Source organism: Alosa pseudoharengus, unplaced genomic scaffold, assembly GCF_046254945.1.
Source record: "Alosa pseudoharengus isolate Yale_2024_CS ecotype anadromous, Long Island Sound unplaced genomic scaffold, YU_APseudo_1.1 YU_APseudo_1.1_scf_17, whole genome shotgun sequence".
NCBI classification, from domain to species: domain Eukaryota; kingdom Metazoa; phylum Chordata; class Actinopteri; order Clupeiformes; family Clupeidae; genus Alosa; species Alosa pseudoharengus.
In genome coordinates, this window is record NW_027468640.1 from 38,004,487 (window position 1) to 38,025,349 (window position 20,863).

At 45.1% G+C, this 20,863-nt stretch overlaps 1 protein-coding gene across 1 annotated transcript in view; it reads right to left on the reverse strand.

Annotated features, from left to right (window-relative positions):
- ctc1 (CTS telomere maintenance complex component 1) overlaps positions 1–20,863 on the reverse strand; it is a 55,865-nt gene that overhangs the window by 23,328 nt on the left and 11,674 nt on the right. Inside the window, exons 13-18 of the mRNA XM_076289514.1 lie at positions 19,033–19,161; positions 18,762–18,817; positions 18,555–18,661; positions 18,274–18,439; positions 17,998–18,072; positions 17,710–17,875 (exon numbers count right to left, since the gene is read on the reverse strand). Coding sequence (XP_076145629.1) covers positions 17,710–17,875; positions 17,998–18,072; positions 18,274–18,439; positions 18,555–18,661; positions 18,762–18,817; positions 19,033–19,161 — 699 coding nt within the window. The remainder of the gene's footprint in view (positions 1–17,709; positions 17,876–17,997; positions 18,073–18,273; positions 18,440–18,554; positions 18,662–18,761; positions 18,818–19,032; positions 19,162–20,863) is intronic.

The window sequence follows — 20,863 nt, forward strand, 5'->3', positions numbered from 1 at the left end:
GGTCAAAGGTCACCAGATTTCTTGAGTGTCCCCCTAATTGGGTCCTGAGTCCATGTACTAAGTTTGGTTATGATGGATCAATGGGTTGCTGAGATATGAGCTCACTTCCTGTTTGGCGGCTTCGCCGCAAATTTTGATTGGCTGTTACAGGCCAACGGTTTTAGTTCCGAAGACGAAAAGGAGTATCTTTTGTGAGGCTTGGTCTGAAGATCATGTGTGTCAGATTTGGTGACGATCGGACAAAATTTGTGACCTGTGAAAACTTTTTAGTGTTTTTGATTAAATCCAAAATGGCGGAAAATCCATCATGACGGAAAATGACGTCATAGGGTGCGTTGAACTCGACTTGGTCCAATGATTCCAACGATATCTCATTTTTGACAATCGGTCATACGGGTCAAAAGTTACGTGCGTGAACGCATGTCCAACTTTGGCCTGTTGGTGGCGCTAGAGCGCTCAAGGTGCCGATATGAAACTTGGTGAAATTATTCATGAGACTGTCCTCAATTAGTGTGCCAAATTTCACAACTTTTCACCAGACGGTTCTATGGGCTGCCATTGACTTCAATGACGGAAGCGTAATAATAATAAGAAAACATAGAAACACAATGGGTGCCTTCGCAGCTTCGCTGCTTGGCCCCCAATAAGAACAAATAGAAACACAATGGGTGCCTTCGCAGCTTCGCTGCTTGGCCCCCAAATATAGCTGCAAGCAGCAATGAGGGGGCCAAGCAGAATAGGCCGGAGTAGCCACGGCGACAAGATAGAACTCAGCAGACATCGTGATCAATACTTTCAACAAGTGTCACATCAAACATAACTGACTTTGTAGGGTTGAAACAGGGCCGAGTATTGCCACAGCCTCCGCCAGCCAGCCCCCCCACCTAATCACCCCTGCCCCGCCCCGCCCTACCACACACGCATTAGAATGAACTGGATGGGGTCCTGAACCTATGTAGTAAGTTTGGTTATAATACATGGTAGGGTTGCTGAGATATGAGCTCACTTCCTGTTTGGCGGCTTCGCCGCAAGTTTCGATTGGCTGTTACAGCCGAATGCTACTGTCAATCGTTCCGAAAAGCGATGCACTGATAAGGCATGGTCTGAAGATGGTCTCTGCCAATTTTGGTGAGGATCCGTTGAAATTTGTGGCCTGCGAAAATGTGTACGTGTTTTTGATTAAATCCAATATGGCGGCCGAATCAATTATGATGACATCACAAGTTGGCTTGGGTCGGCCTAAGGACCTCCAACAGTATTACCAGACACCACTAGTGCATTTTAATTCTAAGCACAACTGCAGCTACAGGCCAAATGACATGTTTCTTAATTACAGCGCCCCCTAGAGGTCAAAGGTCACCAGATTTCTTCGGCGTCCCCATGATTGGGTCCTGAGTCCATGCACCAAGTTTGGCTTTGATACATGCAAGGGTTGCTGAGATGTGAGCTCACTTCCTGTTTGGCGGCTTCGCCGCATATTTCGATTGGCTGTTACGGGCGAACGGTTTGAGTTCCGAAGACGAAAAGGAGTATCTTTTGTGAGGCTTGGGCTGAAGATCATGTGTGTCAAGTTTGGTGACGATCGGACAAAATTTGTGACCTGTGAAGAATTAGTTTCACTTTCACTAAAATCCAAAATGGCGGAAAATCCATCATGGCGGAAAATGATGTCATATGGTGCGTTGAACTCGGCTTGGTCCAAGGATTCCAACGATACCTCATTTTTGACAATTGGGCCTATGGGTCAAAAGTTACGTGCGTGAACGCACGTCCAACTTTGGCCTGTTGGTGGCGCTAGAGCGCTCAAGGTGCCGGCATGAATCTTGGTGAAATTAATCATTGGCCTGTTCCCAATCAGTGTGCCAAATTTCACAACTTTTCACCAGACGGTTCTATAGGCTGCCATAGACTCCAATGGCAGAGGAAAGATGTTAAATAATAATAATAATAATAATAAGAAATCATAGAAACACAATGGGTGCCTTCGCAGCTTCGCTGCTTGGCCCCCAAATATAGCTGCAAGCAGCAATGAGGGGGCCAAGCAGTATAGGCCAGAGTAGCCATGGTGACAAGATTAAACTCAGCAGATACCCGCCATCAACACTTTCAACAAGTGTCACATCAAAATATAACTGACTTTGTAGGGCTGAAACAGAGTATTGCCGCTGCCGCCTCCGCTAGCCAGCCCCCCCACCTAATCACCCCTGCCCGTCCCACCCCGTCCCGCCCCGCCCCGCTGTTGCACGGACACATTAGAATGAACTGGATGGAACATGTTGTCATCAGTTTCACATCAAAAAATAAAAGATTGATAAAACACATCAGCAACTACTGATCAAAAGGCAATTGCTAATTGCAGCACCCCCTACAGGTCAAAGGTCACCAGATTTCTTGGGCGTCCCCCTGATTGGGTCCTGAGTCCATGCACCAAGTTTGGCTTTGATACATGCAAGGGTTGCTGAGATATGAGCTCACTTCCTGTTTGGCGGCTTCGCCACCAATTTCGATTGGCTGTTACGGGCGAATGCTTTTGTCAATTTTTCCAAAAAGCAATGCACTGATAAGGCATGGTCTGAAGATGGTCTCTGCCAATTTTGGTGAGGATCCGCTAAAATTTGTGACCTGCGAGAACTTGTACGTGTTTTTGATTAAATCCAATATGGCGGCCGAATCAATTATGATGACATCACAAGTTGGCTTGGGTCGGCCTAAGGACCTCCAACAGTATTACCAGACACCACTAGTGCGTTTTAATTCTAAGCACAACAGCAGCTACAGGCCAAAAGCCATGTTTCTAAATTACAGCGCCCCCTAGAGGTCAAAGGTCACCAGATTTCTTGAGCGTCTCCCTGATTGGGTCCTGAGTCCATGTACAAAGTTTGGTTATGATAGATTAATGGGTTGCTGAGATATGAGCTCACTTCCTGTTTGGCGGCTTCCCCGCAAATTTTGATTGGCTGTTACGGGCAAACGGTTTTAGTTCCGAAGACGAAAAGGAGTATCTTTTGTGAGGCTTGGTCTGAAGAGCATGTGTGTCAGGTTTGGTGTCGATTGGACAAAATTTGTGACCTGTGAAAACCTTTTAGTGTTTTTGATTAAATCCAAAATGGCGGAAAATCCATCATGGCGGAAAATGACGTCATAGGGTGCGTTGAACTCGGCTTGGTCCAAGGATTCCAACGATACCTCATTTTTGACAATCGGCCATACGGGTCAAAAGTTACGTGTGTGAACGCAAGTCCAACTTTGGCCTGTTGGTGGCGCTAGAGTGCTTGAGGTGCCATCATGAAACTTGCTGACATTAATCATTGGACTGTCCCTAATCAGTGTGCCAAATTTCACAACTTTTCACCAGACGGTTCTATGGGCTGCCATTGACTTCAATGGCGGAATAATAATAATAATAAATATAGCTGCAAGCAGCAATGTGGGGGCCAAGCAGTTGAGCAGGAGTTGTCATGGCAACCCAATGTTGCTACATTATACATACACCCAATTAACCACCCGTCCCACACACACACATATACACAGATAAACTTCCTCTCCCACACACCCCAATAACCCCCCATACATATGCACACCTCAAACATCACCAAATGTATTGTGCATAGTCAGGTTGTAGTCACGAGTCCATATACCAAGTTTGGTGTCGATACGAGAAAGTGTTGATAATTATAGCACCCCTAGTGGTCAAAAGTCACCAAATTTATTGTGCGTCCTCAGGTTGTAGTCACGAGTCCATATACCAAGTTTGGTGTTGATACGAGAAAGTGTTGCAAATTATAGCACCCCTAGTGGTCAAAGGTTGCTAAAATTATTGTCTGTCCTCAGGATGAGGTCCCAAGTCCATATACTAAGTTTGGTTTCAATATGTGAAAGCATTGCTGAAATATGAGCCCACTTCTTGTGATTATTGCGCCACCTATAGGTCAAAAGTCATCACATTTATTGAGCCTCCTCCTAATTGGGTCCTGAGACCCTGTACTGAGTCTGGTGTTGATATGCGAAAGCCTTGCTGAGATCACTTCACTTCCTGTTTGGCGGCTTCGCCGCCAAACGTGATTGGTTGTCACGGGCAACCGGTTTTGAATATGTCTCCAAAAAGCAATGCGTTTATGAGTCATGGTCTGACGATCATCTGCGTCAAGTTTCATGAAAATCGGAGAAACTTTGTGACCTTTGATGCCTTTTAAATGTTTTTGGTGAAATCCAATATGGCGGTCGAATCAATTATGTTGACGTCACATGTTGGCATGTGTCGGCCTAAGGACCTCTCAAGGTATTAACAGATATCACTAATATGCTTTAATTCCAAACACATGACCCGTTACAGGCTAAAACGTAATTTTGCTAATTATAGCGCCACCTATAGGTCAAAAGTCATCAAATTTATTGAGCCTCCTCCTAATTGGGTACTGAGACCCTGTACTGAGTTTGGTGTTGATACGCGAAAGCCTTGCTGAGATTACTTCACTTCCTGTTTGGCGGCTTCGCCGCCAAACTTGATTGGTCACCACGGGCGACGGGTTTTGAATATGGCTCCAAAAAGCAATGCATTTATGAGTCATGGTCTGAAGATCATCTTCGTCAAGTTTCGTGAAAATCGGACAAACTTTGCCAACTTTGATGCCTTTTAGGTGTTTTTGATTAAATCCAATATGGCAGCCTGATCAATTACGTTTACCCCATAAATTGACATCTGCGTTGAGTTCGGTCTCATCCAAGGATTCCAAATATACCTTAATGTTCAAAATGTGGTGTACCATTCAAACGTTATGTGCATAGATGTAATAAAAAATTTGAAATGTTGGTGGCGCTAGAGCACTCAAAGTGCAGACTTGAAACTTTGATAAATTAAAGATATGACTGAACCGAATCAATGTGCCGAATATCCCAACTTTTTACTGTATGGTTTAATGGCAAATTAGCGTTTCGTTATAATAATAATAATAATAATAAGAATACGTAGAATCACTATGGGTTGCCTCGCAGCTTCGCTGCTTGGCCCCCAATAATAAGAACAAATAGAAACACAATGGGTGCCTTCGCAGCTTCGCTGCTTGGCCCCCAATAATAAGAACAAATAGAAACACAATGGGTGCCTTCGCAGCTTCGCTGCTTGGCCCCCAAATATAGCTGCAAGCAGCAATGAGGGGGCCAAGCAGTATAGGCCGGAGTAGCCACGGTGACAAGATAGAACTCAGCAGACACCCGGGATCAACAGGGCTGAGTATTGCCACCGCCTCCGCCAGCCAGCCCCTCCCCCCACCTAATCACCCCAGCCCGTCCCACCCCGTTCTGCCCTGCCCTGCCCTTGCACGCACGCATTAGAATTAACTGGATGGAACATGTTGTCATCAGTTTCACATCAAAAAATAAAAGATTGATATAACACATCAGCAACTACACATCAAAATGCAATATTGCTAATTGCAGCACCCCCTACAGGTCAAAGGTCACCAAATTTTTTGAGCGTCCTCCTAATGGGGTCATGAATATTTGTAATAAGTTATTAATATAAGTGGTTATAATACATGGCAGGGTTGCTGAGATATGAGCTCACTTCCTGTTTGGCGGCTTCGCCACCAATTTCGATTGGCTGTTATGGGCGAATGCTTTTGTCAATTGTTCCAGAGAGCAATATATTGATAGGTTATGGTCTGAAGATGGTCTGTGCCAATGTTGGTGAAGATCAGATGAAATTTGCGACCCGCGAAAACTTTTTGATGTTTTTGATTAAATCCAACATGACGGCCGAATCAATTATGATGACATCACAAGTTGTGCTGGGTCAGCCTAAGGACCTCCAACAGTATTACCTGAAACCACTAGTGCATTTTAATTCTAAGGACAACAGCAGCTACAGGCCAAAAGGCATGTTTCTTAATTATAGCGCCCCCTAGAGGTCAAAGGTCACCAGATTCCTTGAGCGTCCCCCTGATTGGGTCCTGAGTCCATGCACCAAGTTTGGCTTTGATACATGCAAGGGTTGCTGAGATATGAGCTCATTTCCTGTTTGGCGGCTTCGCCGCAAGTTTCGATTGGCTGTTACAGCCGCATGCTACTGTCAATTGTTCCAAAAAGCAAGGCACTGATAAGGCATGGTCTGAAGATGGTCTTTGCCAATTTTGGTGAGGATCCGCTGAAATTTGTGACCTGCGAAAACTTGTACGTGTTTTTAATTAAATCCAATATGGCGGCCGAATCAATTACGATGACGTCACAAGTTGACATGGGTCGGCCTAAGGACCTCCAACAGTATTACCAGACACCACTAGTGCATTTTAATTCTAAGCACAACTACAGCTACAGGCCAAAAGGCATGTTTCTTAATTATAGCGCCCCCTAGAGGTCAAAGGTCACCAGATTTCTTGAGCGTCCCCCTGATTGGGTCCTGAGTCCATGGACTAAGTTTGGTTATGATAGGTGAATGGGTTGCTGAGATATGAGCTCACTTCCTGTTTGGCGGCTTCGCCGCATATTTCGATTGGCTGTTACGGGCAAACAGTTTGAGTTCCGAAGACGAAAAGGAGTATCTTTTGTGAGGCTTGGGCTGAAGATCATGTGTGTCAAGTTTGGTGACGATCGGACAAAATTTGTGACCTGTGAAAACTTTTTAGTGTTTTTGATTAAATCCAAAATGGCGGAAAATCCATCATGGCGGAAAATGACGTCATAGGGTGCGTTGAACTCGGCTTGGTCCAAGGATTCCAACGATATCTCATTTTTGACAATCGGCCATACGGGCCAAAAGTTACGTGCGTGAACGCATGTCCAACTTTGGCCTATTGGTGGCGCTAGAGCGCTCAAGGTGCCGGTATGAAACTTGGTGAAATTATTCATGAGACTGTCCTCAATTAGTGTGCCAAATTTCACAACTTTTCACCAGACGGTTCTATGGGCTGCCATAGACTCCAATGGCGGAGGAAAGATGTTAAATAATAATAATAAGAAATCATAGAAACACAATGGGTGCCTTCGCAGCTTCGCTGCTTGGCCCCCAAATATAGCTGCAAGCAGCAATGAGGGGGCCAAGCAGAATAGGCCGGAGTAGCCACGGCGACAAGATAGAACTCAGCAGACATCGTGATCAATACTTTCAACAAGTGTCACATCAAACATAACTGACTTTGTAGGGTTGAAACAGGGCTGAGTATTGCCACAGCCTCCGCCAGCCAGCCCCCCCACCTAATCACCCCTGCCCGTCCCACCCCGTCCCGCCCCGCCCTACCACACACGCATTAGAATGAACTGGATGGAACATGTTGTCATCAGTTTCACATCCAAAAATAAAAGATCGATAAAACACATCGCAACTACAGATCAAAATGCAATATTGCTAATTGCAGCACCCCCTACAGGTCAAAGGTCAACACATTTTTTGAGCGTCCTCCTAATGGGGTCCTGAACCTATGTAGTAAGTTTGGTTATAATACATGGTAGGGTTGCTGAGATATGAGCTCACTTCCTGTTTGGCGGCTTCGCCGCAAGTTTCGATTGGCTGTTACAGCCGAATGCTACTGTCAATCGTTCCGAAAAGCGATGCACTGATAAGGCATGGTCTGAAGATGGTCTCTGCCAATTTTGGTGAGGATCCGTTGAAATTTGTGGCCTGCGAAAATGTGTACGTGTTTTTGATTAAATCCAATATGGCGGCCGAATCAATTATGATGACATCACAAGTTGGCTTGGGTCGGCCTAAGGACCTCCAACAGTATTACCAGACACCACTAGTGCATTTTAATTCTAAGCACAACTGCAGCTACAGGCCAAATGACATGTTTCTTAATTACAGCGCCCCCTAGAGGTCAAAGGTCACCAGATTTCTTCGGCGTCCCCATGATTGGATCCTGAGTCCATGCACCAAGTTTGGCTTTGATACATGCAAGGGTTGCTGAGATGTGAGCTCACTTCCTGTTTGGCGGCTTCGCCGCATATTTCGATTGGCTGTTACGGGCGAACGGTTTGAGTTCCGAAGACGAAAAGGAGTATCTTTTGTGAGGCTTGGGCTGAAGATCATGTGTGTCAAGTTTGGTGACGATCGGACAAAATTTGTGACCTGTGAAGAATTAGTTTCACTTTCACTAAAATCCAAAATGGCGGAAAATCCATCATGGCGGAAAATGATGTCATATGGTGCGTTGAACTCGGCTTGGTCCAAGGATTCCAACGATACCTCATTTTTGACAATTGGGCCTATGGGTCAAAAGTTACGTGCGTGAACGCACGTCCAACTTTGGCCTGTTGGTGGCGCTAGAGCGCTCAAGGTGCCGGCATGAATCTTGGTGAAATTAATCATTGGCCTGTTCCCAATCAGTGTGCCAAATTTCACAACTTTTCACCAGACGGTTCTATAGGCTGCCATAGACTCCAATGGCAGAGGAAAGATGTTAAATAATAATAATAAATATAGCTGCAAGCAGCAATGAGGGGGCCAAGCAGTATAGGCCGGAGTAGCCACGGTGACAAGATAGAACTCAGCAGACACCCGGGATCAACAGGGCTGAAACAGGGCTGAGTATTGCCACCGCCTCCGCCAGCCAGCCCCCCCCCACCTAATCACCCCAGCCCGTCTCACCCCGTCCTGCCCTGCCCTGCCCTGCCCTGCCCTGCCCTGCCCTTGCACGCACGCATTAGAATTAACTGGATGGAACATGCTGTCATCAGTTTCACATCAAAAAATAAAAGATTGACATAACAGATCAGCAACTACACATCAAAATGCAATATTGCTAATTGCAGCACCCCCTACAGGTCAAAGGTCACCAAATTTTTTGAGCGTCCTCCTAATGGGGTCATGAATATATGTAGTAAGTTTGGTTATAATATATGGCAGGGTTGCTGAGATATGAGCTCACTTCCTGTTTGGCGGCTTCGCCACCAATTTCGATTGGCTGTTACGGGCGAATGCTTTTGTCAATTGTTCCAGAGAGCAATATAGTGATAGGTTATGGTCTAAAAATGGTCTGTGCCAATTTTGGTGAAGATCAGATGAAATTTGCGACCCGCGAAAACTTTTTGATGTTTTTGAGTAAATCCAACATGACGGCCGAATCAATTACGATGACATCACAAGTTGTGCTGGGTCAGCCTAAGGACCTCCAACAGTATTACCTGAAACCACTAGTGCATTTTAATTCTAAAGACAACAGCAGCTACAGGCCAAAAGGCATGTTTCTTAATTATAGCGCCCCCTAGAGGTCAAAGGTCACCAGATTTCTTGAGCGTCCCCCTGATTGGGTTCTGAGTCTATGGACTAAGTTTGGTTATGATAGATCAATGGGTTGCTGAGATATGAGCTCACTTCCTGTTTGGCGGCTTCGCCACAAATTTCTATTGGCTGTTACGCGCGAACGGTTTTAGTTCCGAAGACAAAAAGCAATGCATTTATGAGGCATGGTCTGTAGATGATATATGTAAAGATTGATGTCGATCGGACAAAATGTGTGACCTCTGATACGTTTTAAGTGATTTTGATGAAATCCAAAATGGCGGAAAATCCATCATGGCGGAAAATGACGACATAGGGTACGTTGAACTCGGCTTGGTCCAAGGATTCCAATGATACCTCATTTTTGACAATCGGGTCAACAGGTCAGAAGTTACATGCCTGAACGCAAGTCCAACTTTGGCCTGTTGGTGGCGCTAGAGCGCGGGAGGTGCCAACATGAAACTTGGTGACATGAATCAATGGACTGTCTTAAATCAGTGTGCCAAATGTCAGAACTTTTTGCCAGACGGTTCTATGGGCTGCCATTGACCTCCATTGCAAAATAATGCGCATCAGCAGCTACAGGCCAAAAGGCATGTTTCTCAATTACAGCGCCCCCTAGAGGTCAAAGGTCACCAGATTTCTTGAGTGTCCCCCTGATTGGGTCCTGAGTCCATGCACCCAGTTTGGCTTTGATACATGCAAGGGTTGCTGAGATATGAGCTCACTTCCTGTTTGGCGGCTTCGCCGCAAATTTCGATTGGCTGTTACAACCGAATGCTTCTGTCAATTGTTCCAGAAAGCAACGCACTGATAAGGCATGGTCTGAAGATGGTCACTGCCAATTTTGGTGAGGATCCGCTGAAATTTGTGACCTCCGATAACTTTTACGTGTTTTTGATTAAATCCAATATGGCGGCCGAATCAATTATGATGACATCACAAGTTGGCTTGGGTCGGCCTAAGGACCTTCAACAGTAGTACCAGAAACCACGAGTGCGTTTTAATTCTAAGCACAACTGCTGCTACAGGCCAAAAGGCATTTTTCTTAATTACAGCGCCCCCTAGAGGTCAAAGGTCACCAGATTTCTTGAGCGTCCCCCTGATTGGGTCTTGAGTCCATGGACTAAGTTTGATTATGATAGATGAATGGGTTGTTGAGATATGAGCTCACTTCCTGTTTGGCGGCTTCGCCGCAAATTTCGATTGGCTGTTACGCGCGAACGGTTTTAGTTCCGAAGACAAAAAGCAATGCATTAATGAGGCATGGTATGTAGATGATATCTGTGAAGATTGGTGTCGATCGGACAAAATATGTGACCTCTGATACGTTTTAAGTGATTTTGATGAAATCCAAAATGGCGGAAAATCCATCATGGCGGAAAATGACGTCATAGGGTGCGTTGAACTCGGCTTGGTCCAAGGATTCCAACGGTACCTCATTTTTGACAATCGGGTCAACAGGTCAGAAGTTGCGTGCGTGAACGCAAGTCCAACTTTGGCCTGTTGGTGGCGCTAGAGCGTGGGAGGTGCCGATATGAAACTTGGTGACATGAATCATGGGACTGTCCCTGATTAGTGTGCCAAATTTCACAACTTTTCACCAGACGGTTCTATGGGCTGCCATTGACTTCAATGGCGGAATAATAATAATAAGAAAACTAACAAACACAATGGTTGCCTCGCAGCTTCGCTGCTTGGCCCCCAAATATAGCTGCAAGCAGCAATGAGGGGGCCAAGCAGAATAGGCCGGAGTAGCCACGGTGACAAGATAGAACTCAGCAGACACCCGCGATCAACACTTTCAACAAGTGTCATATCAAAACATAGCTGATTTTGTAGGGCTGAAACAGGGCTGAGTATTGCCATTGCCACCGCCAGCCAGCCCCCCCACCTAATCAACCCTGCCCGTCCCACCCCGTCCTGCCCCGTCTCGCCCCTGCACGCATGCACGCATTAGAATGAACTGGATGGAACATCTTGTCATCAGTTTCACATCAAAAAATAAAAGATCAATAAAACACATCAGCAACTACAGATCAAAATGCAATATTGCTAATTGCAGCACCCACTACAGGTCAAAGGTCACCAAAGTTTTTGAGCATCCTCCTAATGGGGTCATGAATCCATCTAGTAAGTTTGGTCATGGTACATTGCAGGGTTGCTGAGATATGAGCTCACTTACTGTTTGGCGGCTTCGCCGCAAATTTTGATTGGCTGTTACAGGCGAACGCTTCTATGAATTGTTTCAGAAAAAAATACACTGATAAGGCATGGTCTGAAGATGGTCTCTGCCAATTTTGGTGAGGATCCGCTGAAATTTGTGACCTGCGAAAACTTGTACGTGTTTTTGATTAAATCCAATATGGCGGCCGAATCAATTACGATGATATCACAAGATGGCTTGGGTCGGCCTAAGGACCGCCAACAGTATTACCAGACACCACTAGTGTGTTTTAATTCTAAGCACAACATCAGCTACAGGCCAAAAGGCATATTTCTAAATTACAGCGCCCCCTAGAGGTCAAAGGTCACCAGATTTCTTAAGCGTCCCCCTGATTGGATCCTGAGTCCATGTACAAAGTTTGGTTATGATAGATCAATGGGTTGCTGAGATATGAGCTCACTTCCTGTTTGGCGGCTTCGCCGCAAATTTTGATTGGCTGTTACGGGCGAACGGTTTTAGTTCCGAAGACGAAAAGGAGTATCTTTTGTGAGGCTTGGTCTGAAGATCATGTGTGTCAGGTTTGGTGTCGATTGGACAAAATTTGTGACCTGTGAAAACTTTTTAGTGTTTTTGATTAAATTCAAAATGGCGGAAAATCCATCATGGCGGAAAATGACGTCATAGGGTGCGTTGAACTCGGCTTGGTCCAAGGATTCTAACAATACATCATTTTTGACAATCGGGTCAACGGGTCAAAAGTTACGTGCATGAACGCACGTCCAACTTTGGCCTGTTGGTGGCGCTAGAGCGCTCAAGGTGCCGGTATGAAACTTGGTGAAATTAATCATGAGACTGTCCTCAATCAGTGTGCCAAATTTCACAACTTTTTACCAGACGGTTCTATGGGCTGCCATTGACTTCCATGGCGGAAGAAGGTATAATAATAATAAGAAAAGATAGAAACACAATGGGTGCCTTCGCAGCTTCGCTGCTTGGCCCCCAAATATAGCTGCAAGCAGCAATGAGGGGGCCAAGCAGAATAGGCCAGAGTAGCCACGGCGACAAGATCGAACTCAGCAGACACCCGCGATCAACACTTTCAACAAGTGTCACATCAAAACATAACTGACTTTGTAGGGCTGAAACAGGGCTGAGTATTGCCACCGCCTCCACCAGCCAGCCACCCCCACCTAATCACCGCTGCCCTTCCCACCCCGTCCCGCCCCACCCAGCCCTTGCACGCACGCATTAGAATGAACTGGATGAAACATGTTGTCATCAGTTTCACATCAAAAAATAAAGGATCGATGAAACACATCAGCAACTACAGATGAAAATGCAATATTGCAAATTGCAGCACCCCCTACAGGTCAAAGGTCACCAAAGTTTTTGAGCGTCCTCCTAATGGGGTCATGAATATATGTAGTAAGTTTGGTTATGATACATGGCAGGGTTGCTGAGATATGAGCTCACTTCCTGTTTGGCGGCTTCGCCACCAATTTCGATTGACGGTTACGGAAGAATGCTTTTGTCAATTGTTCCAGAAACCAATATATTGATAGGTTATGGTCTGAAGATAGTCTGTGCCAATTTCGGTGAAGATCAGATGAAATTTGTGACCTGTGAAAACTTTTTGATGTTTTTGATTAAATCCAATATGGCGGCCGAATCAATTATGATGACATCACAAGTTGGCCTGGGTTGGCTTAAGGACGTCCAACAGTATTACCTGAAACCACTAGTGCATTTTAATTCTAAGCACAACAGCAGCTACAGGCCAAAAGGCATGTTTCTTAATTACAGCGCCCCCTAGAGGTCAAAGGTCACCAGATTTCTTGAGTGTCCCCGTGATTGGGTGTTGAGTCTATGCACCAAGTTTGGCTGTGATACATGCAAGGGTTGCTGAGATATGAGCTCACTTCCTGTTTGGCGGCTTCGACGCATATTTCGATTGGCTGTTACGGGCGAACGGTTTGAGTTCCGAAGACGAAAAGGAGTATCTTTTGTGAGGCTTGGTCTGAAGATCATGTATGTCAGGTTTGGTGTCGATTGGACAAAATTTGTGACCTGTGAAAACTTTTTAGTGTTTTTGATGAAATTCAAAATGGCGGAAAATCCATCATGGCGGAAAATGACGTCATAGGGTGCATTGAACTCGGCTTGGTCCAAGGATTCCAATGATACCTCATTTTTCACAATCGGCCATACGGGTCAAAAGTTACGTATGTGAACGCATGTCCAACTTTGGCCTGTTGGTGGCGCTAGAGTGCTTGAGGTGCCATCATGAAACTTGGTGACATTAATCATGGGACTGTCCCTAATCAGTGTGCCAAATTTCACAACTTTTCACCAGACGGTTCTATGGGCTGCCATTGACTTCAATGACGGAAGCGTAATAATAATAAGAAAACATAGAAACACAATGGGTGCCTTCGCAGCTTCGCTGCTTGGCCCCCAAATATAGCTGCAAGCAGCAATGAGGGGGCCAAGCAGTTGAGCAGGAGTTGTCATGGCAACCCAATGTTGCTACATTATACACACACCCAATTAACCCCCCCTGTCCCACACACACACATATACACAGATAAACTTCTTCCCCCACACACCCCAATAACCCCCCACACATATGCATACCTCAAACATCACCAAATTTATTGTGCGTAGTCAGGTTGTAGTCACAAGTCCACATACCAAGTTTGGTGTCGATACAAGAAAGTGTTGATAATTGTAGCACCCCTAGTGGTCAAAGCTCACTAAATATATTGTGCGTCTTCAGGATGTGTTCCCGAGTCCATGTACCAAGTTTGGTGTCGATACGATAAAGTTTTTCTAATTATAGCGCCCCTAGTGGTCAAAGGTCACTAAATGTATTGTCCTTATTCAGGATGTGGTCCCGAGTCCAGGTACCAAGTTTGGTGTCGATACGAGAAAGTGTTGCAAATTATAGCACCCCTAGTGGTCAAACGTTGCTAAAATTATTGTCTGTCCTCAGGATGAGGTCCCAAGTCCATATACTAAGTTTGGTTTCAATATGTGAAAGCATTGCTGAAATATGAGCCCACTTCTTGTGATTATAGCGCCACCTATAGGTCAAAAGTCATCAAATTTATTGAGCCTCCTCCTAATTGGGTCCTGAGACCCTGTACTGAGTTTGGTGTTGATACGCAAAAGCCTTGCTGAGATCACTTCACTTCCTGTTTGGCGGCTTCGCTGCCAAACTTGATTGGTCAAGACGGGCGATGGGTTTTGAATATGGGTCCAAAAAGCAATGCGTTTGTGAGTCATGGTCTGAAGATCATCTGAACCAAGTTTCATGAAAATCGGATGAACTTTGTGACCTTTGATGCCTTTTAAGTGATTTTGATTAAATCCAATATGGCGGCCAGATCAATTATGTTGACATCACAAAATCACATCTGTCAGCCTTAGGACCTCCCAGAGACATCACTAGTATATTAACATTAACATTAACAGACACCAATAGTAAGTTTTAATTCCAAACACATCACCCGTTACAGGCCAAAATGTAATTTTGCTTATTATAGCGCCACCTATAGGTCAAAAGTCATCAAATTTATTGAGCCTTCTCCTTATTGGGTCCTGACCCCATGTACTGAGTTTGGTTTTGATACGTTAAAGCTTTACTGAGATATTACTTCGCTTCCTGTTTGGCGGCTTCGCCGCCAAACTTGGTTGGTCGTCTCAGGCAACCGGTTTTGAATATGTCTCCAAAAAGCAATGCGTTTATGAGTCATGGTCTGACGATCATCTGCGTCAAGTTTCGTGAAAATCGGAGAAACTTTCTGACCTTTGATGCCTTTTAAGTGTTTTTGATGACATCCAATATGGCGGTCGAATAAATTATGTTGACGTCACATGTTGGCATGTTTCGGCCTAAGGACCTCTCAAGGTATTAACAGATATCACTAATATGCTTTAATTCTAAACACATGACCCGTTACAGGCTAAAACATAATTTTGCTAATTATAGTGCCACCTATAGGTCAAAAGTCATCAAATTTATTGAGCCTCCTCCTAATTGGGTACTGAGACCCTGTACTGAGTTTGGTGTTGATACGCGAAAGCCTTGCTGAGATATCACTTCACTTCCTGTTTGGCGGCTTCGCCGCCAAACTTGATTGGTCGTCACAGGCAACCGGTTTTGAATATGTCTCCAAAAAGCAATGCGTTTATGAGTCATGGTCTGACGATCATCTGCGTCAAGTTTCGTGAAAATCGGACAAACTTTGCGAACTTTGATGCCTTTTAAGTGTTTTTGATGAAATACAATATGGCGGAAGATCCAACATGGCGGAAATTGACGTCATGGGGTGCGTTGAGTTCGGCCTCATCCAAGACTTCCAAAGATATTGCGATATTCAAAATCGGGCATACGGTTCAAAAGTTAATTGCATGGATGCAATGTCAACTTTGACCCATTGGTGGCGCTAGACTCTCTGTGGTTCAGGCATAAAACTTGCTCAAATTAATTTTTATACTGTCCCGAATCAATGTGCCAAATTTCACAACTTTTTACTGTACGGTTCTATGGGCTGCCATAGACTTCAATGACAGCGGAAAGATGTGTAATAATAATAAGAAAAGGTAGAATCACTAAGGGTTGCCGCGCAGCTTCGCTGCTTGGCCCCCAATAAGAAAAGGTAGAATCACTAAGGGTTGCCGCGCAGCTTCGCTGCTTGGCCCCCAATAAGAAAAGGTAGAATCACTAAGGGTTGCCGCGCAGCTTCGCTGCTTGGCCCCCAATAAGAATACGTAGAATCACTATGGGTTGCCTCGCAGCTTCGCTGCTTGGCCCCCAATAAATATAGCTGCAAGCAGCAATGTGGGGGCCAAGCAGTAGGCCGGAGTAACCACGGCAACTCAATGCTGTTAGCTCGATGCTGCAATCAGACATATGGCCATAAGCTGTCAGAGCAAGTTTCATTCCTAGCACGTCAAAAAATACAAGCCAACTTGCATTTTTGCTGTTTGCAGCGATCCTAGAGGTCAAAGGTCACCAAATTTCTTGGACGTCCTCCCGATGGGGTCACAAGTCCTTATACTAAGTTTGGTTTTGATAGATGCTACGGTGGCTGAGATATGAGCTCACTTCCTGTTTGGCGGCTTCGCCACCAATTACGATTGGCTGCTACGGGCAAACGCTTCTGTCAATTGTTACAGAAATCAATGCACTGACAAGGCATGGTCTGAAGATCGTCTGTGCCCATTTTGTTGAGGATCAGATGAAATTTGTGACCTAGGGAAATTTGTTAATGTTTTTGATTAAATCCAATATGGCGGCCGAATCAATTACGATGACATCACAAGTTGGCATGGGTCAGCCTACGGACCTCCAACAGTATTACCAGACACCACTAGTGCGTTTTAATTCTAAGCACAACTGCAGCTACAGGCCAAAATGCATTTTTGCTGATTGCAGCGCCACCTAGAGGTCAAAGGTCACCATATTTTTTGAACGTCCCCCTGATGGTGTCCTGAGTCCAGGTACTAAGTTTGGTTATGACAGATCAATGGGTTGCTGAGATATGAGCTCACTTCCTGTTTAGCGGCTTCACCGCAAATTTTGATTGGCTGTTACGGGCAAACGGTTTTAGTTCCGAAGACGAAAATAAGTATCTTTTGTGAGGCTTGGTCTGAAGATCATGTGTGTCAGGTTTGGTGTCGATTGGACAAAATTTGTGACCTGTGAAAACTTTTTAGTGTTTTTGATTAAATCCAAAATGGCGGAAAATCCATCATGGCGGAAAATGACGTCATAGGGTGCGTTGAACTCGGCTTGGTCCAAGGACTTCAACGATATCTCATTTTTGACAATCGGCCATACGGATCAAAAGTTACGTGCGTGAACGCATGTCCAACTTTGGCCTGTTGGTGGCGCTAGAGAGCTTGAGGTGCCATCATGAAACTTGGTGACATTAATCATGGGACTGTCCCTAATCAGTGTGCTAAATTTCACAACTTTTCACCAGACGGTTCTATGGGCTGCCATTGACTTCCATGGCGGAATAATAATAATAATAAGAACAAATAGAAACACAATGGGTGCCTTCGCAGCTTCGCTGCTTGGCCCCCAATAATAATAAGAAATCATAGAAACACAATGGGTGCCTTCGCAGCTTCGCTGCTTGGCCCCCAATCATAGAAACACAATGGGTGCCTTCGCAGCTTCGCTGCTTGGCCCCCAATAAGACTAAAATAGACTAATATACACTACAATAAAACTAAATTAGAACAAACAGACACAAATAAGACTTAAATAGACTTTTCAGCCCACACACACACACACACACACACACACACACACACACACCTGTTTGTAAATGCTCCCACACAGAGAGCAAGTCCACTGCATCTTAAGGTGTAACACGCAGGTCACGTGCACTTTGAGCCGACCCAGCATGCAACGCTGCCTCTCTTCAGGGCGCACCCACTCCCCCAGGAGCATCATGGGAGGGGGCAGGCAGTGCCGCGCTGAGCTGGAGACAAAAACAGAAGAAACAATTAAAGATGAAAAGAACTCTCTATTGATGTAGCTATCAATGTATCTTCCCCAATCAAAAGGAAGGGAGGGAGGAAGAGAGGATCTAGACAAACTCACTCTGAATCTGCTGACCCCAGACCAGTGACCGTCACGCAACTAACAGGCAGAAAACGGCAGTAAACGTTACCCTTCCTGGAACATGCAAACACAAACACACACACACACACGCACACACACACACACATGCGCGCACACACACACACATACTTTAGACACAACTAGCCAGTAAATGTGGTGTAAAGCCATGGAATAGCCCATGTGAAATCAAATAGCTAAATAAAATAACGCTTGGGCCCTACAAAATGGTGAGAAATTGACATGTGCAATGGGCACCTGGACACTGAGCGGTGGAAGGAGTGGAGCACCACGGTTGCCCCAGAGATCAGGCCGGGGATGAAGGGATTGTGGGATAGGTCCAGATAGACCTGGATACTCCGACCTGATGCTTCTGCATCTTCTACTGTCAACCGAAATCTGAGGTCTGTCTCTACACATACATCTGCACACACACACACACACACAGAGTAAGTCATTAGATCTCTCACATACACAAACACACAAAAAATGGACCTAGTCATTAAGGGCATTATGTATCACAAGATGAAGATTTCTACCTTTATCCTTGATCAGTGATGGGATGACGGGGGCCTTTCCCTGTTCTTCCGCCAGCATGATTCGCTGAGATATAATGCCATAAAAGGACACAATATCTGGACAGGAACTGGAGAGAGTATGCAATTACTTGAAAGTATCAACAGTGTCAAATAACGGTCCGTTTATGAACAGCCAAATATTTCGGAGAATGGGGGTGAATGTCTTACCTGTTTTGTAGCACCTGAGATATAGTTTTAATGTTTTGTGCTTGTGATGGACTAATCTAAAGGAGTGAGTAAGCAGACACACAGACACACACACACACGCACACACACACACAGCAAGGTTACAAACCCACATTTCAAAGTTATCTACGTTATTTAACTAACATGACACATTCCATCATTGATTTTTCTTCACTGACACAGTATCTGTGTGTGTGCTGTGTCTCACTGCATTCAGACCGGATCTGTTTGGATGTGTGTGTGTGTGTGTCACCTGTATGGTCAGTGGAGAGATGGCCAGTGTGTGGACGCGCCAGCGAGGCTGGACCACGAGAGAGGGGTTGCCATGGCTTTTCACTCCCCCCTTGAACCTTTCAGTCTTCACACTGAACACAGCAACATCCTGAGCGAGAGAGGGGACGCAGCCAGGAGAAAGAGAAAGAGAAGAAAGAAGGGATAGGAGGAGAACAGAGGAGGACAGGAAGGGCATTTGTGTCTAATTAGTGAGGACACAGAATAGATGGACACAATATTTTACCTTGTTCCCTGATGTTAACATAGAAGGCAACTTTGGTCTGTCAAAAATATATCCACATGCCTATTTGCAACCCTATAACTAGATGTACCGCAGAGCGGTACAAAATATGACCGCCGCCCAGTCCAGCACATTTTTCCACAAAAAGAAATCACGCTGAAAGGCCTATATGATTCTAACTGTCTCACTAAATTGCATTATCCACACTCAATTCTCACTGGTATCTGCTAGACAACAAGTACCAAAACATGATTAGTTCATAGATTTCACATGCAAAATTCATTTTATACAACCCCACCTCCATCTTGCCTGTTTATAATTCTGAGAAATTCTTGATTGTTTGTGTTATGTTTATGTTATGTGTGTGTGTGTGTGTGTGAGTGTGTGTGTGTGTGTGTGTGTGTGCGTGCGTGCTTGTGTTTGTGCCTGCGTATGTGCCTGTGCATGCAAGCGTACATATGTCTACTGTGTGAGTATCTGTCATACGTATGATTACTGTGAATGTATGTGTGTGTGTGTGTGTATCTGTGCACATGTGTGCACATGAAATGGGTTAACATGACCCCTGGAGGCAAACATACAGAAAAAAATGGTCATCCTAGGCCCTACAGTTCTCAAGATATTCACAGAGAACTGTGTCTGGCCTACCCTCCTTTCGGGGGGTCCAGTCCAGCGGGGGGGCTACAGATCAAAACGAAAAATGACGGTTCCATGCTATCCATGTGGGGGTACATGCCCACCAAGTTTTGTGTACCCCGGTCTTTCAGTGTCCCGGGAATCCTTGTTGGTGTACGTCACTAAATGTACACATAAACTAGATGTACCGCAGAGCGGTACAAAATATGACCGCCGCCCAGTCCAGCACATTTTTTCCACAAAAAGAAATCACGCTGAAAGGCTTATATGATTCTAACTGTCTCACTAAATTGCATTATCCACACTCAATTCTCACTGGTATCTGCTAGACAACAAGTCCCAAAACATGATTAGTTCATAGATTTCACATGTAAAATTCATTTTATACAACCCCACCTCCATCTTGCCTGTTCATAATTCTGAGAAATTCTTGATTGTTTGTGTTATGTTTATGTTATGTGTGTGGGTGTGTGTGTGTGTGAGTGTGTGTGTGTGTGTGTGTGCGTGCTTGTGTGTGTGCCTGCGTATGTGCCTGTGCATGGAAGCGTACACATGTCTACTGTGTGAGTATATGTCATACGTATGATTACTGTGAATGTGTGTGTGTGCGTGTGTATCTGTTTGTGCACATGTGTGCACATGAAATGGGTTAACATGACCCCTGGAGGCAAATATACGGAAAAAAATGGTCATCCTAGGCCCTACAGTTCTCAAGATATTCACAGAGAACTGTGTCTGGCCTACCCTCCTTTCGGGGGGTCCAGTCCAGCGGGGGGGCTACAGATCAAAACGAAAAATGACGGTTCCATGCTATCCATGTGGGGGTACATGCCCACCAAGTTTTGTGTACCCCGGTCTTTCAGTGTCCCGGGAATCCTTGTTGGTGTACGTCACTAAATGTACACATAAATTATTTTATTGTAAGGCCCCCCAT